At 40.3% G+C, this 18482-nt stretch overlaps 1 protein-coding gene across 1 annotated transcript; it reads left to right on the top strand.

Moving 5' to 3' along the window:
- The first annotated feature begins 482 nt into the window (after positions 1-482).
- On the top strand, positions 483-14150 carry DNASE2B (deoxyribonuclease 2 beta). The gene is made up of 6 exons (XM_024119558.1): positions 483-595; positions 3610-3787; positions 7398-7479; positions 10040-10201; positions 11534-11731; positions 13810-14150. Exons 1-6 carry the CDS (start codon positions 483-485, stop codon positions 14148-14150), a joined length of 1074 nt encoding a protein of 357 aa, XP_023975326.1.
- Positions 14151-18482: the final 4332 nt, after the last annotated feature.

The following is an 18482-nucleotide window of genomic DNA, read 5'->3' as shown; positions in this document are numbered from 1 at the left end:
TGATAGATCCTAATTATTACTAAGATATAAAGTTTTGTCATTTCTGTGTAATGTCTGAACCACAAACATTTGCTCTCACTCATAGACAACCATAAGGGAAAAAACATGAAACAGATTTTATTCAACATCTATTTATCAATACAGAGTTCTCCTGACCACTGAATTTCATACTTCATGATGTTTACTCCCAAGAGTTAATTATACATCCCTTTTTTCTCTCCAGGACTCTTTGATGACATTGCAAACTATTCAGCAGTCAACAATTCAGCACAAAGGCATTCGGAGTCACGCTGGCATGTTGTGACAGAATCACACAATTACATGGGATTCGTCCCATTCTGAAAATGCCTAAACAGCAAATGGCAGAAGTAAATGGAATCAAATGTCAGAGCCAGTACAGTCTGAGAGACTTGAAACTCAGACTCCACTATCCATGCGGAAAGTTTCCTGCTGTGCCATGGAATAAAGGTGCCAGATAGAAAATGACAGCAAGACTTCTAAGAACACCCCTGGCTTTGCTCTTCCTTGGCCTCTTTGGGATCCTGAAGGCGACAACAATATCGTGCAGAAACGAGGAAGGTGAAGCTGTGGATTGGTACGTAAATGAAATGTAAGGCTTGGTGCATGCAGATAGAAAGCCAGAGTACTGGTGGCTAACTGGTGCACTGTGAAGTTCAGGAGACTTCCGCTCCACCTCTCCCCTTAAAAAGAAAGCAAGTTGAAGTGTATAAATGAGCCACGTATCCAGATAGGGGTAGGCTTCTGAATGAGAGAGCTTCCCTTTGAGAAAGAGCTTAGCAGCCCCTCGTGGGCCTGATTCATGCTCTCAGCAGGGCAAGGCTGGTGGCCACAGAGGTGCATTAGAGCTGACAGCTTCTCTCAGTTGGGAATTTCCTTTAATTGCATTGTGGCTTTCCTAACAGAACCCTTCCAACATCCTTTTAGAGCTGATGAAGGAGAGAGGTTAATTTTTCCCTGACACTGGAGCGTCTCCTTATGTGAAGGAGAAAGAGGGCTTGATGGTACAGAGCACTGTTTGGTTAACCTTGTTTATCGGATAGCACAGGCAGCTGTTGGAGTGGGTGGTAGGTCACCAGTCTCCTGCAGTGTCAAAGAGACGAAACACAGCTTTGCGTTACAGTCATGGATTCTCCGAAAGCTTTGATCACTTTTTCACTCTTTAATTAGTGTGTTTAGGTTCGCCTTTATGGTTGGCATCAAGCTTTGTGTAAACTTCAGGCTAGAGAACATAGATCCACTCAATCAGTCTCTCAGCAAACAGTTACTGAGCTCACACCAGCCCTGTGCTGAGTTTTGAAAATACAAATATGAACAAAACATAGTTCTTACCATCGAGGAGCTCATAGTTATGTGGTAAGGGCATATATGGGGCATTAGATGAGGCACTGGGGAGGATAGAGCCCAGAAGACTTCTCTGGGAAAGTATTGGGCTGGCCAAAAAGTTCGTTCGGGTTTTTCCATACCATTGCATGGAAAAACCCGAACAAATTTTTTGGCCAACCCAATAGTTTTGAGCTAAGTTTTGAGAACAATTATCAGTAGTTAGAAAAACAAGGGAGATGCAAGGGCATCTCAGGCCAATGAAGAAGCAATGAGGAGGTCCAGAGGCAACAAGCAATGGGGAGAGTTTGGAAGCAGTTAAGTAAAGTTGGCGTTTCGGGAGAACGTGGGAAAATGGCGGGAGGGGAGAGGGGAGCTTAGAGAGACAGGTGAGAGCCAGGTCATGAGGGGCTTCATGTGTGAACTGCTGAGTCTGAACTTGACCTTGAAAGGGAGCTACTGAGAGACTTCAATTGGGGACTTGATAAAGTCAGATTTGCATTTTAGAAAGCCCACTGGCAGTACTCTGAAGGCCAACTGGATGGGGACTAGTCTAGAGTCATGGAAACCAATAGGACTTCAGCAGTGTTACAGGTGAGAAGAAGTATGGATCCAAGTTAAAGAAGAGGAAATAGAGAGGAAGAACACCCTGAGAGGACTTGGTAATGGATAGGCACAGGGTAGTAGGAGAGAGGAAGAAGTTAAGAAAGACTTGCAGGTTGCTGGCTTCTGTGACTGTGTGGATGTGTTCCCTAAGAGTAGGGAATGAGTAGAGTTGTCACAAAATATTGTGAACTTGGTTTCGAAAATATGGAGTTGGAGGTCTCTGAGACATCTTTGTATTTGGGTTTATCTAGACCTCAGCATAGAGATCTGGGCTAGCAATAGATTCAGAAATCTTCAGATTATAATTGGAGATGGTCACCCAAGGAAAACGTTTAAAAGCACTAGTCCTTAATTGGTGTGCCATGATAGTTGACAAACATTTCACTGGTGGGCCACCAAATTGTGATCAACATATAAAATTTATTTTTGCCACACCCGAATGGACGTATTACTTAGCAATATCTGTCAGAGAGAATGCTGAGCTAAGCAGACAGGGAGGCACAGTCTCGAGCTGCTACAACTACCTGCAAGAGTTAAAGGGCAGAGGAATATGAGGTCAGCATCAAAGAATAATTTCATGTTTCCTGCCATGTGTGAGGACCTGGCCCTGAGAGTAAGAAAGCCTGGACAGGGCAGGAAAGAGCATAAATGGAAGCATAAGACTGATGAGAACCAAGTGAACGTTGAAGCTTTTCTTGGCAGTGTGAGACACTGTTGTGTGGTAATAGTGAATGCATTACAATGTTTGGTCCAGTGTGAGTATTTGAGGGTTAATCGTGGGGTTTGTGCTATTAAAGAGTGTTTGGCTAGACCAGGTCAATTTTGCCTTCCAGGTACTTTTGACAATGTCTGGAGACATTTTTGATTGGCACGACTTGGGGAGTACTATTGACATCTAATAGGGAGAGGCCAGGGATACTACAATGCACAGAACAGGCTCCCAGAGAACAATGGGCCCCAAAATGTGAATACAGCACATTGAGAAACCCTGGGTTAGATGATCCAAGAATGGCTGAATGCCATGCGGGTCTAACAACCTCTCCTCCCTGTGAGATAACCAAAGGAGATATACAGATAGGAGACAATAGTAAAGAAAGCAAGGCATTTACTTAATTGGCTGGTCTTGGACCTGAATCCGCAATGCAGAGCATTCTGATAAACTGAGCTGAAGAATGTGGCTTAGGCCAGAGGCTCAAGAAAGCCTCCACTGACTCTGATGCCTAAACCCAAATCTCAGACCCAGCCAGCCCACTACAAAGTGATGAGCATGCCAAGCAACTAAGGCAGCAGAGAAAAACATATCTAAGACCTCTCTAGTCCAGGCCTGGGCCTTGACGTTCTCCCCACTGCAGCCTTATAGACTGTGGAAAGAACAGAGAAGCCATTCTCAAAGTATGCGAACTTCTACTACGGGGATCCCACCCCCCCAGGCCAGTAAATGTTTTTAGAACATGTACAGTCAGATTTGCATTTCCTTCATTGGGAAGGAGCAACAGTAAGGGTGGAAAAAAAGGCAGAGAGCTTGCGCAAATCCCCTTCCTTAGACTTAGAGGCCTTCTGTGAAACGTAAGTGAAATGATACATTTAAGTGCTTGACACAGTGGCTGCCATCAGGGAAGCAGTTAGTAAATGTTAGTAATTCCTAATTATTTCCTTTGTTAGGTTTACATTTTATAAGTTGCCTAAAAGGCAAGACAAGGAAAGTAGAGAGACTGGGGTAGAGTACCTATACCTAGACTCTGCAACCAGAAGCTGGAGAAGGAGTAAGCAACTAATGAATACCACCAAGAGTGTTTTGGGAAGGACATTACAACAGCTATATGAAGCATATGCTTCCGAGGTATGTTATAGTTAATCATTTATTTGAATCATATAAAATGCATAATACAGACTCCAAGGCTTCCAAAAGATTTTAACTCCTTGTCTACCCAATGCCCAATCCTAGCAACTGAAAGTAAGCTAGCTCAGAATCTGAATCAATCTAACTAAGACCTTAGGGAATGCGTCAACATACTCCATAGCAATGCCAAATTGTTGATATGTTCGACACTATGTCCAATGGCATCACTGGGCAAAGTGTGAACTAATTACATATTGAAATCTTTTGGCTGCCAAACTCTGCCAATGTGCTCAGTACTTGCTATCTTACTCCTTTAATGGAAATAGAGAGAAGAGCCCTCTCCTATTACAAAGCAATATAGATCTGTGATCAATATGCCATGAGTTATGGGTTGGTTAAGCCATGGTGGGATGAGTTTGGTGGGAAAAGTAAAGGGTTCCACTTGGTCTTCCTTTTAATTAATCATTTTCAAAATAGTAGGTTGAGAGCTAGGGCTCTAGTTCAAGGCCCTGCAACTAACTTGCCTGAATATGGAGCTTAAACATGCTATCTGGACTCCATCAGGCAATGAGTTAACTGCCTCAGTGTGGGCAGTCTCCCAACATTCCAGGCACCATCTGCTGTTCAGTGACAAGATACTGCTTTTCAACCAGGGGTGACAAGTAAAATCGAACAATAATTAACATCCAATTATACTCATCTATGCATTTCCTAACAATAATTTATAGAGAAGTAAATATGTAAAATAACTCAGCACCTACAACGTGCTGGGTCTTTACATATGTCAACTAATTTAATCCCCACAACAATACTGAGTTAGACTCTAGCACCACTATTTGAGCATTTACTGAAAATGTGCAGAGAGCTGTCACCTTGGGCACAAATATCCACTTTATTCACCTGTCATTAAGACCAGCCTTCGGAGCCAATTTACAAAGTCAAAATTTATTTGTAAGCTGTTTGAGTACATGTGATGTTCCAAACACTGTCCTAGAGGCTTTTAGAAATTGTTCATTCTCAGCAACATCCCTGTTTTGAATTAATCGATTATTGTGTAAAAGCAAAACTACCTGTAGCTGCTTCTGCTTTCCAAGGTTGGGGATGGAAAACCTGGAGTATAACCCATCAATGAGAAAATGAACACATTCTTCCCCTCCTAATCGCAGACTGCCCAAGAAGAGAAAGGCAAGAGCAACATTGCAAAGCCTCTGTCATTTATCTTATTTGGGGAAGATGGGTCTTCATTTGGCAAACTATAATAATGATCTTTGGAAGTGCAAAAGTAGCCCCAGAGCCTAGGAGGGCGTGAGAGCTAAACTGCTCTGCAAAATAAAGAAGGGGTAGATGGGAGCTAGAAATTAAAAAGTATACAAAACATGGAGGGAGACTGGAGGCAGGTCAGCTTGGTGATGTAAAACCATTCAATGTTTCATACCTTCAGCAAAACCTGCTCACACGCAATGTGTTGAGTGGTGGATTCTGGGAAGAAAATGACAGTAAAGGGGCTGATTTCCATGTCTGATTGGCATGGAGCCCAAAGAAGAACAACTGAAAAGACTGAGTGTTCTTTGGAAGTTGGAACTATGTGCCAGAAGTGACTATGAGAACACAACTTCCCCACCTTCTGATCTGGAATTGAACTTCTAACAGAGAGTAGAATGCAAGATCAGACCAACTGGTTTTAAATCTCAAATGTCAAGTTATGCCAATTATCGGGGTTATGTTGGGAAAATATCCCTTCTTTTGCCTTTGTAAATGAGAACCTTCCATATACCTTGATAATAACACTTATCAAACTATATCACAGTTGCCTATATTTACCTGACTATTCCCTGCTAGACTGGGGGCAGAGACCATACCCTTCTTATTCAACATCCAGTATTCAAAATAATACCCAACATAAGTGTTAAAGGAATAAAGATGTCCTGGGAATTCACTGGTGGTCCAGTGGTTAGGACTCCATGCTTCCACTTCTGGGGGCCTGGGTTGGACCCTAAACCCTGGTGGGGAACTAAGATCCTGCAAGCCACGAGGCCAAAAAAAAAAAAAAAAAGGTCTAGAGGCACAAGCCTAGGTCTGCCTATTTTTTTTTTTTTTATTTTATATTGGACCATAGTTGATTAACAATATTGTGTTAGTTTCAGGTGTACAGCAAAGTGATGTAAATAAGTTCATTAGTATCAATTTTTTTAGATTCTGCATATAAACAATATCATATGATATTGTCTTTCTCTGTCTGACTTACTTCACTTAGTATGATAATCTCCAGGTCCTAGTCTTAGTTCATTATTTTTCCCCTTCATGAGAGAGCCTCTTTTCACTAGAGCTACATCCCATTTACCTTAGCTGGCTGTTATACCTCTGGTTAGAATGATAAACTTCATCTATTAGAAGAATTAAGTTCCTTACCGAATTTTCCCAGAGGGCTTCCACATTGTACCCCAAAGGCACACAATGGCCTTGTTACCGCATTCCATACAGGCTCATAGAATAACTAACTGTCAAGAGTTCTCCAGTGGAGAATCTGAATGCCAATGGTAGAGATGGTCAATTACTGAAAATGCAGGTAAGAAAACAGCTTACTTTCCTAAATATTCCTAAACATAGTAGCCAAGAATGCTGTAGAGACTATGCTGTGCTTTTTTTTAAAAAATGGTTTTAGATTATATCAAATAATGAAGCAACTGTAAGAAACTCAGTTACTGATTTTTTTCTGTGAGACAAGCAAGGGTCTTTTTTTAAGGGGATGGGTTGTCCTTTCCTACTTTTAATTATGTCACTGAGACTTTTTAATATTGACATAATTGGCTTCATTAAAAGTCACTGCATCATGACACAACTGAAATGGAATGACACAGAACATATATAAGCAAGTTTCCAAAACATGACAGAGAGATATTATCAAAATAATAGCTTCATTTTGACTCAGAGATTCGACCAACTGTTTGGAGAATGTACTCGCATGTTGCCTTACCAGAGGAAATCCATTATCACATTCCATTATACCACTTTTTTTAAGCAGGAAAATGTCAAGTTGAAAAGGTGAAGTGACAGGAGAAATGGATTGAAGAAAAATCCTCCGCTATCAGGGAGGTAGCAGAAGCAGAGAATGAGGAATCCTGATTAAACAGGAAGCTATGACCAAGCAGCGAAGCACAAAGTAGGCAGAGGAAATCAGACCCTGACAGCCAATTCTGCATTGTGCCTATAATGTCAATGGAGATAGCTTAGCTGTAATCCTTGGCTGGTTGTTCCTACTGCATTTCCTGAACAAATATTTAAGTACCCGTTTATTATACACTAGTTGCCAGATCAGAAACATGGGTCCAAAATAATTGAAATAGGAATATTGCCCTCACACACACATCACAATGCACAGGGCTCCTGTCACACGAGACAAAACCATGCGTGGCTGAGAATGGACTTCTTGTCCCTTGTCTTGCACGTCACAGAATTCATATCGATGGGAAAGCTGCCTATTAGGGGAATGGATGACTTCTCATGTGTATTAATGAAAGTTCTGTATTGCAGGTCGGGTAGCTGGTAGAAATGTTGTGAGCATTTATGAGTGAAAGATTTATGCCATTATAACCCTAAAATGTTCCTGCAGGATAACAACACAGCCTATCTAATATACAATGATGGAGTCCCTAAATCCATGAATTACAGCAGAAAGTATGGACACACCAAAGGTATGACAAAGGCTCTTATTTTCTCTTTCCTACTGGAAATCAGTATTTTCTTAAACATTCCATCTTCAGTAGTCTTATACTCCATACTAAAAAGATAGCTTTTCTTTTTAATGGTCTGAGTTATCAAAATGAGTGATTTCTATATCACAGGTTATAATGATATACTTTGACTTTGCAATATCCTTCTCACAAATCCCATTTTATTTCTTAATGTATCTTTTAATATATACTTTAAAGAAGAAATCCAAGTATTGACTACTGGGAATACCAGCCAGACTATATACGTGTGTGTGTGTGTGTGTGTGTGTGTGTGTGTGTATACTGTACACACATTTTAGTCAGGTTTATAGAGGTATAATTTGCATAGAGTAAAATGCACCCTTCTTAGTGTCAAGTTCCATTTGAAATATAGTAAACATTTTTGAAAAAGTATTTTAAAATAATTTTTATATTATAATAATTTTTGTTATATATTTTGTTCTATAATTATAATAATTTTTATTATAGTGATTTTTGGTATTTTCGATTTATAAACTATGTGTATATATATATGTGTTAAAGAAAAATTCAAAATGATAGTAAACAAAAAAATCTGTAATCCTAATACTCATTAGATAATTACACTTAATACTTTCTACTTTTTCTATGATACATATTTTGAAACATTTTTATAAAACTATTGTAATGACTACTTTGAACTTTTTTCAACTTAATATACCATGAATAACTTTCCATGGCAACAAGTATTCTTCAGAAAGTTCCAAACTCAAATGCCTTCAGAGTTAGGCAAGTGATGTCAGCAAGCCGAGGGGGCTGAACTGGCAGGTAACTAGAGAACTGGAGAGTATATACTTGATCTAAGGAAGCAGTTACTACTCAGCTTGCCTTATGGGAATGCAATTTTTCCAGAGAAAATTAGAGTTTGTGGGAAATCTCCCCAGTTTTTAAATGTTGGTAATAAATTCAAAGTTTAAAAAAATACTCTGCAAGCATAATAATATGTATCTGCAGGCTAGATTTGGCCTGTGGGCTGCCTGTTTGCAACCTCTGATTAAGAATATAATTTGTAATGGCTGTCAAATGTCATGAGCATTGAAAGCCTTTGATTTAGCTAAGTTGCCTTCCTGATGGTTCTATTTGCATGGAACCCAACAATTTTTATAACATGCCACATCCTGCAACCTCTCCTTTACCAACCTCCCACCACCATTTTCGCTCCACCCTGTTAGTTGATACAAGGGTTTAGAAAAAAGACTGGAAAAGGAGTGGGACCTGATATCACATTGGGGAGTTCCCTGCCAACAGGTGTCCCGACATCCTGTGGCATTTGTACCAGGAAGTTAGGATTTCAGACAAACAGCAATACTCATCTGGGCCGAAGAGAGTCCCTGAAGATCATCCAGCTCTGTGAGGCAAATGAACTTTGAACATTTTCCATCTCGACACAGGTATTGATTCCATAGCCACTGACAAAGTCACTGACAAATACTCTGCTTCCTTAAAGTGTGTTCTTTGAAAAAGGAATAACTGGCAGGCATTTGGTTTCTGCTCTAACACTAAGGCAAACATGACTTTTATGTCTCCATGGTCATATGCAAACTGGAAAGTCTAGTTAGCATACCAAACCTGTCTTGATATATTTATAAACACAGAAATAGTCATAGATGCCTGTTGGACAGGGTTCTTTGTGCCATGTCACAAGATGATGAAAATCTTTCTGTTTTCTTCTTTTCTGGCTTTCATGTTAGTCTGCTCTAGAGATTTTTACTAAATACAATTAACTGAGGTGCTTTAGAACATGGCTTCCCTGTTTTTTTTCTCTCTGCCTCCTTTTTCAAGCTTGTGGAACTGGGTGAATTCTGCACATAAATGAGCATCAGTTTCTCACAATAAATTACCACAAGTACATGTTTTCATTTGATATTTTCTCTTTCAACTCTGCTTTTTAGCTGGCTTTGAAAATAGCTTAGCTGCTTAGCAGTAAAGACATTATCTGAAGCTTGCCAGGTGACTACATAGTCTAACAAGGTCAAATTCCAATTTAGCAAATTTGCATTCTGCCAAAACAAATTTTCCTTGTAGTTTCAACATGAAATGCCTCTCAACTCTTCACAGGGTGGCTGCCTTAGCTCCCTTTTGTGGTGGGTTATTAACAGTAATAGGGCAATATGATGTGTACCTGAATTGGTTTTGAAATTATTGAAAAAGAGCGTGGGGCTTCCCTGGTGGCGCAGTGGTTGAGAGTCCGCCTGCCGATGCAGGGGACACGGGTTCGTGCCCCGGTCCGGGAAGATCCCACATGCCGGGGGGCAGCTGGGCCCGTGAGCCATGGCCACTGAGCCTGAGCGCCCAAAGCCTGTGCTCCGCAACGGGAGAGGCCGCAACAGTGAGAGGCCCGCGTACCGAAAAAAAAAAAAAAAAGAGCGTGATCCTTGTAATTATTAGCCTAATAAAAAATTAGCCTGAAGTATAAAGGGCTTAAATGTTGTAGCTTTGAACTCTGTTTTTTTAAAGGAGCTTTGCTTTTCCTATTTATCTGTATTTACTGTATCTTTGGTAGGTTTACTTCTGTGGAACAGAGTCCAGGGGTTCTGGTTGATTCATTCCATTCCCCATTTTCCTCCAATTCCTGAAGAAGGCTATGATTATCCACCCACAGGGAGACGAAATGGACAAACTGGCATCTGCATAACTTTCAAGTACAACCAGTATGAAGCAATAGGTAACACTAGAGTGTGTAAAAACAGAGAGAGAGAGAGAGATAACAATATTGAAGAAGGGATTTGGAAATATATTAATAAATTTATCACTTCATTTGCTTCTCTATTCATAAACCCTCTGATACCTAGATTCTAATATTGGCTTTGGTGAGTTCTCGGGCAGGCTCACTTACTGGACCTTGGTTTCCTGGTCCACCAATGAATTCTTTGAACTTGATCAGAGGCAGTAGTTTCAAATGTCTACAGGGGCCAGGCAGGTAACAAAAATGGGTGACACAGGTGGACATTGCATGGGCAGTGGGGACAGTGACAAACTGGGTTGTTGACTCTCCCCTAGCTTCCCTCAAAAGCTTCAGCTCCATTATACTGTGGTTCTGTGGGAATAGAGACCTACATCTCCATATTTTTTAGAGGACGCAGAAACCTAGGGGAGGATGTAAGAATAGAAGAGAGGGAAGGAAAGAGAAAGATAGATCCTCTGATTTTCAAATATGGTCTCAATCTTATTTATTTTTTAAATTGTATAGACTTCATGTTGCGTATAGGCCACCAACATGACACTTCTGAGCCCAAACCAGATGATCTTCCCTTAAGATCTCAAGCTCCAAGGGCCAAAAATACTTGGATTTGGAAAATCCAAAGTAGGAATAGGGAAGAGAAGTAGGAATGGTATTTTACCAATCACTTTTTACTGAGGAAGCTGCTAAATAGTAAAGAGTGATTTGCCTCTGGATATAGGAGGTTTAGAATATTTTTGTTTTTTATCAAATTTCCATCTTATGGAAAGGATTACTGAGCCTCTCACCCAAATTAAGCCCTAGTCTAACTAGCTGAGTTCCTATAATGATTAGAGAGCTTAACAGCATAGAGATTAGGTGTGCATGCTGATGAGTTGGTCATTCTTGGAGCTGGATGATCAGTACATGGGTGTTCTCTACTTTTGTATGTGTACACATGGGAGAAAAAACACATGGCCTCCAAGGCCAGACTGCCTGGGCTTGAATACCAACTCCTTCAGTTACAAGCTTTATAACCTTGGGCATGTGACATAAATTCTCCATTAATTTATCTATAAAATGAGGATAATGATAAAAGAATTTACTTAATAACAAGGTTGTTCTTATGATTAAATTAGTAAACACACATAATAATGCCTGGAAAGTAGGGAGTGTCTATTTTAACCAAAAGTTTGAAGACTATTGGCTTAAAGAAGGGAATACTTTTGTTTTTGTTTTTCATTCTGTTTAGTTTTTTAATTCACAAGCTCTAAAATACCAACAGCATTTCCATTTGTGTCTTAATTCTCAACTTTTCTTTATTGTTTCTTGATTCAGATTCTCAGCTCTTGGTGTGCAACCCAAATGTTTATAGCTGTTCCATCCCAGTAACCTTTCACCAGGAGCTCGTTCACATGCCCCAGCTGTGTGCCAGATCCAGCTCATCAGAGATCCCTAGCCGGCAACTCACCAGACTTCAGTCAGCCCAAGGACAAAAATTCCTCCATTTTGCAAAGTCTGATTCTTTTCTTGACGGTATGAAAGGCTATCATCAAACAATATGCTATTACACTGCTGCTGGACTTACTTTGGATTGCAAAGAGGAAATATTCTGATTATTCAGGGGAGTAGAAGTGGAAGAGGAGGGAGGACAAAGAAAGGAAAGGGAGAAGGGACACCAAGGGCCAATTAAAATATTAGCCACTTGAATAGAAGGGTTGCTGATCCAACCACAGAAGTATCTCACAACCATCTAGCCAGAGGCCAGTAAATACTCAGTCTCCAGCCTCAGCTGGACACAGAACCAAGCTGTCTCCTTTTTCTTTCACTCCCTAAGTAGTTATTTTAATCCTTCCTTACCCTCAAGTCCTGCCTCTTCACCTTTTCCTTCATAGAGAGAATAGAAATCACCAGGAAGAAACCACTTCAAGAGCACACCCCACCCTCAACAATCTAAGCTATTTTCATTCTTTTTTTACCAGTTTTCTCTCATGCAAACAGAAGCAGTGCACCCCGTGCCCTGGAACCTATCCCAGCCTCAGAATACTTTCATGAACTCAACCTGTTCTCCCTCTTCTACTTCAGCTCTCCTGCTCTACAAGCCCCTTAGAATATAAACATTCCTAAAAACCCTCCCTCAATTCTAGATTCCCTAAATCTCTGGGTTTTTTCTTCTAAATTTACTTTTAGAAAACTCTTCAGGGTCTTTACTTGCTCACTGCTCCTTGACTACAGTCTTGCTTCTCTGTCTGTAGACATTACAGTCTCTCCCCAGTCACCAATGGCCATCTTAATTGACCTCACTGTCTTCCTTCCTTCTTTCCTTCCTTCCTTCCAACTTCCTTCCTAACTTCCTTCCTTCCTAACTTACCTTCCTTCCTTCCTTCCTTACTTCATTCGTTCATTCGTTCCTTCCTTCCTTCCTAACTTCCTTTCTTCCTTCCTAACTTCCTTTCTTCCTTCCTAACTTCCTTCCTTTAATATTGAATAAAATTTACTGAATGCCTACTACTTGCCTGTGTTAGGCATTAGAGATCCCAAAATTAACAGGACAGAAATAGCTTCCGCAGAATTTGGCACAGTTGGAACCCTTTCTTTTTTGAAACATTCTCCTCCCTGAGTTTTGGAAGTATATAGTCTTTTGGTCTTCCTCCCACTTTTTGTAAGTCTCTTCTACCAGGTCCTCCTCCTCTGCATACTCCTTACGTGACTAGGTTGCCCTGTGGTCCTCTACTCACCCTTATCGCATATACATATTCCTGCTAGGCGATTCCCAAGTCTAGATCTCTACCCTAGACCTCTGTTCTGACAGATGTATTCATCAGTTAGTGGGACATTTCTGCTCGCAGGGTGGCACAGCCACACAAAATTCAACATGCCAAACTCATCTCATCATTATTCCTAACATATCTCACTCTTTTTCTCATATTCTGCATGGTCCCCTAGAACTCTTGATCCCTTTTTTTTCCTCTTCCCCCTTATCAAATCATCAAATTAAATCAGTTCCCGGTCCTTAATAACTCTCACATTTATCTTACCCCCTCTAAACTTTCTGCCATGGCCACGGTTCACACCTGTGTTTGTTACCACACTTATTGTGACAAGCTGGTGTTTTTCCTCTCTCCAATCTAATGTAGCCTTCCCAATTCATCCTGCACATTGCTTCTTAATTGATATTTATGATCATAAATCAGTTTCTATTAATCCCCCAATAACACTCCTTAAAAAATTTCCCATTGATTTCAGGAAAATTCAAACACTTTGGCATGGTTTATAAAGATCTCTGGACGCTGGCCTCTGGTTACTGCTCTATCCTTATTCTTTCCGAAGGTCTTTTCAGGACAAAAACCTATATTGCTCTCTTGTATGTGTGGAATAGAAGACGTTTTCAGAGACCAATATCATCCTAGTAATGATGATAATAACTTTTATTTGCATATCACTTTAGCGTTTACAAAATGTTCTCCTATCCACTCTCTCACTCATGTTGTTATCATTGTGCTTGTGACATCCACATATCAGGGATGAGTGATGATTCTATTCCTGAGGATATTTTCAGGGATTTATCTAAGTTTAAATACTAACCTCACTATTTTTCTCTTTATAAACTCTAGACATCTTTGCAGGCTGGATGGCTCAATGGTTGAAGACGCACTTGCTAACAGAAACCTGGCAGCGAAAGAGACAAGAGCTTCCTTCAAACTGCTCCCTTCTTTACCATGTCTACAATGTCAAAGCAATTAAGTTATCTAGACAATCTTATTTCAGCTCTTATCAGGATCATGCCAAATGGTGTATTTCCCAAAAGGGCACCAAAAATCGCTGGACATGTATTGGAGATCTAAATCGGAGCCCACACCAAGCCTTCAGAAGTGGAGGATTCATTTGTACCCAGAATCAGCATATTTACCAAGCATTCCAAGGATTAGTTTTATATTATGAGAACTGTAACTAAACTTGGTGAAAGGACATATGTGCTATTATTTTCAACACTGATATGGGATCTTCTTCTACTAGATCTATTCTTCATATATTAAAAGCCTGTGAATTGACTTATGGTCCACATACCATCAAATAAAATGTTTTTCTCCCATGCTTACCATTTTATCTTCCAAATAGTGGCAATTTATCTACTTAGCATGTATTTATTTATTTTTTACATCCTATTGGAGTATAATTGCTTTACAATGGTGTGTTAGTTTCTGCTTTATAACAAAGTGAATCAGCTATACATATACATATATCCCCATATCTCCTCCCTCTTGCGTATCCCTCCCACCCTCCCTATCCCACCCGTCTACTTACCATTTATATGCCATAAACACACTCTGTTATGTATATCTAAAGTGAGAAATAGAAGGAGTGAAAGGAAAAATTTTGTTCCAGATTAGTCAGCTCTCAATTGTCCATGGATTGACTGACCATCTCTTAGAGTAATTTCATCTTCACAAGGAATTCCCTGACTCTCCTCCTCACCCCTTTTTGAAGAAAAAAACATTTCTATCTCTCTGTACATCAAACTACTTAGTCATATTCCTCCTAGAGTTCTTTTCAATGGTTTATGGTCAAGTCTAATTGGTCATTCTTGAGCTACTACTTACTAACTGTATGATCTTGGACCATTCACCTAAACTCTCTGAGCCTTGGTTTTCTTCTCTATGAAATGGAGATAATACCTAGGTATCATCAAGCAAATAGCTCAGAGCCTGGCCCAGTTGACACTTTAAAGACGGATGGAATTTGAATGTGAATCCCCCTACAGTGAGAAAAGACAAAAGAAAGTTTAGAAATGAGTAATATTTTTCCAAAAGGAAAAAATAAGTCAGGGACTTCTCTGGTGGTGCAGTAGTTAAGACTCCATGCTCTCAATGCAGGGGGTCCGGGTTCGATCCCTGGTCAGGGAAGTAGATCCCACATTTATGCCGCAACTAAGAGTTCACATGTGACAACTAAGGAGCTCGTCTGCTGCAACTAAGGCAACCAAATAAACAAAATTTTAAAAATAAATAAATAAAATAAAATATAAAAAAATAAAATAAAATAAGTGACAGCCAAAAAGAGAAGTCAGATTAGGAGAAAGAAATAAAACAACCCACCAACTTGGGGGGAAATAAAGAAGTGTAACATAAAGAAATCAGAATCAAATCTAGTAATCTTAATTCCAGTGTGTTTCATTTTCTGGAATTCTTATCACTAAATATAACTATTATATAAGTGAATAATAATAAATTTGTATTAAGCACTCATTGTTTAATAAAATTTGAAACATGGTTCCTAATTTCAAGAAGCTTACAATCTAACAAAAGTAATCATAAGAATAACTAAAGCTAGCGCTTACTGAGCGTTTGCTATCTAGTAAACAGTCAACCCACATTTTCTTATTTGATCTTCATAACAGTGCTATGCAGTAGGAACTGTTATAATCCTTATATTACTGACAAGGAAACTGAGGCCTACAGAGTTTCAGTAACTTTTCCACTATCACAGAGGTCTATCTGACCTCTAAAACTATGCTCTTAACTTCTATTTCAAGAGACAAGTTTTAAAAAATGATGTGATATAGGATAATACATATCTTGAGGTCTTAGTCAACCAAAATTCATAGGACATAATGGCACTGGTTCAAAGGAAAGCAGAGAAAAAAAACAAAGTTTGTCTTCTTGTCAGAAGCAAGCATAAGTGATGGGAATGTTGAATGTTAGCTAACTAACTTACATGCTTGAAAACATAAGGAGGTTTGAAAAATATGTTTTAGCTTTGCAGAGAGCATCTGAGCATAAATAATTCCAATAAAATCAGATTAGAAGAGTACAAAATCCTGACTTTAAAAATGAAGAGGATAAAAATGTTACTGAGCCCAAGCTTGGTAACAAATTTTGGCGAAGCCAGCCAGGAGCGCTGTTGCTTGTGGCCCGCCAGCCCTGGTTGGGGAATTTTCGTGTAAGGCCCTAGCAGCTGCCAGGACCACTTGTCCTGAGGATTTTCCCTTCGAAATTCCCTGAAATGGCACCAGCTGCCCCAGCACTTGGCAGTTGGAGCAAGGAATCAACATTTGGGAGCCAATGGGCTCCATATAGTAGGGTAAGTCGCTCCAGTATGTACAACTGGGAACATTTTCTCCTCTCAGTTAGGGCTCTTCCTTTAAGGGAAAAGCCAATTTGTTCATTTGATTGGGGTACCCTGTTGGAGAGGGGAATTATTGTTGGACTCTACCTGATTTGTAAACCGGTTCATTGGCTTTTGTTTTGCGTTCATGCATGATGGAATCTGTTTGTGTTTTTGGTATTGGAATTTGCTTGTGCTTTTTGTGTTTTGCTGTTCTTGAACTTATAAATATGGGAAATATTCCATCTGTCCCTAAGGAAAGCCCTTTGGGGTGTATCTTAAATAAATGGGCAAAATATAGCTGTGGGCCTATGACTAAGGAAGAGAGGATATTCTATTGTAATCGTGTGTGGGTCCAATATATGTTAGGATGAGGAGAGTGATGGCCCTTGAATGGCTCACTTAATTATTATACAATCTTGCAATTAGAATTGTTTTGTGAAAGAGCAGGTAAAAATGATGGGATTCCTTACATAGAAGCATTTATGCTATTGCATCAGGAGGAAAAGAAGTCAGAAGGCTCCCGCCTTACGGTGCAGCAGTCTAAAAGGAAAACCAAGGGAAAACTTGCTCTTCAAGAGGGAGAGGGTGAAAGTGAGAGTGAGGACATGTTATTCCAAAACTTAAACGCCCCCTCTGGCCAACCAGACTCCCCCACTGGCCAAGCAGGCTGCACCAGCAGTTGTTCCGACCACCCTCATGCCACCAACATATTCACTGCCTCTTGTTTCCCCTACTTATGGGGATCAATTAGAAGTTTCTATGTTAACCCCAGGGGCACAGGGGCCTGGTATGGTTTTACCATATAAGACCCGACAGGGCATCCAATTTGGACTGGGAGTCACTTCTGGAGCAGGGCAATTTCCCTTGTGCCGATATCCTGTGGGAGGCCTTAATGCAGATGGCCAACCAGCTGGGTTTCTATGGATGCACAAGCCGTTGTCAACTTCAGATCTGTTTAACTGGAAAAACCATAAACTTATGTTCTGAGAGGACCCCCTCCATATGACTGAACTTTTCACTTCTATCTTTGCCACTCATCATCCCTCTTAGGCAGACATTCACACTCTTATGAATATGATGCTTACTGGGGATGAAAGAAGGATGGTCATTGACAAGGCTAGAGAGGAAGCATGCCAGCTTCATCTAGCAGATCCAGATGGAGCTCCAGAAGCAAATTTGGCAGTTCTTATTGCTGATCCTGACTGGGATCCTAATAATGGAGATATGCCACTCCCAAAACATTATAGGAAGTGTATCTTAGCGGGTCTTTGAAAAGGAGTACCTAGGCAAAAGAGCTTAAACAAAATTCAGGAGACACACCAAAAACCCAATGAGGATCCATCAGAGTCTCTAGAAAGAATTTATCAACTTACAGGTGCTACTCAGACCCTGAGTCCTCAGAAAATATGAGAATGGTAAATATGACCTTCACTGGGCAAAGCGCCCCAGATATAAGAAGAAAAGTGTAAAAGTTAGATGGTGCATTTGGAATGAACCCTACCAATTGGTAGATGTTGCTTTTACAGTGATCAACAACAGAGAACAACGACAGAAGCAAGAGGATGCAAGATGGAATGCCACTTTTCTGGCAGCAGCACTGGATTCCCGGAAAGCAAGTAACCCAAAGAGAGGTAAGCCACCATCATGGAGGGACCAATGTACTTACTCTAAGGAGGACAGGCATTGGAAAAAAAAGATTGACCTAGCCTAAAGAATAAGAAAGAAAAAAAAAAAAAAAGAATAAGAAAGAAAACAATAAAAGAAAGATGGGAGCCTCTCATATGTTAGAAAAAGAGGAACACTCTCCTGATGAATGAAGAGGCCTGGGGGCTCCTTTGGACTTGAGGTGTCCAATTCCAATTTCCCCACAGGAGCCCTGGGTAACTTTTGATAGTGGGGGACAAGCCAGCTATTCTCAGGGTCACTGAGCTCGTGTACTCTAGCAGACCAGACTTAACAACACTTGGCCGAGCCAGAACATGGAACTGTTCACCGATGGAAGCAGCTTCATGGACCAAGGTAAGTGGTACATTGGGTATGCGGTGGTAACCCTTAAAAAGATTGTTGAAGCGAAATCCCTGCCCCCAGGGAGCTCAGCTCAGAAGGCAGAAATCATTGCTCTGACAAGAGCCCTACTTCTCACTGAAGGCAGGCAAGTAAATATATTCACAGACTCTTG

The sequence above is a fragment of the Physeter macrocephalus genome, chromosome 4, assembly GCF_002837175.3.
Source record: "Physeter macrocephalus isolate SW-GA chromosome 4, ASM283717v5, whole genome shotgun sequence".
Lineage (NCBI taxonomy): Eukaryota > Metazoa > Chordata > Mammalia > Artiodactyla > Physeteridae > Physeter > Physeter macrocephalus.
The sequence above is the reverse complement of the archived record's forward strand: the minus strand, read 5'-3'. Positions and strand labels throughout refer to the sequence as shown.

Bases quoted from the DNA above. Each gene is read 5' to 3' on its own strand.
- DNASE2B (XM_024119558.1), top strand. From the start codon at position 483: ATGACAGCAAGACTTCTAAGAACACCCCTGGCTTTGCTCTTCCTTGGC. The intron at 596-3,609 runs GTACGTAAATGA...TTCCTTTGTTAG, and splicing joins GAAGGTGAAGCTGTGGATTG to GTTTACATTTTATAAGTTGC. The intron at 7,480-10,039 runs GTATGACAAAGG...TATCTTTGGTAG, and splicing joins AAAGTATGGACACACCAAAG to GTTTACTTCTGTGGAACAGA.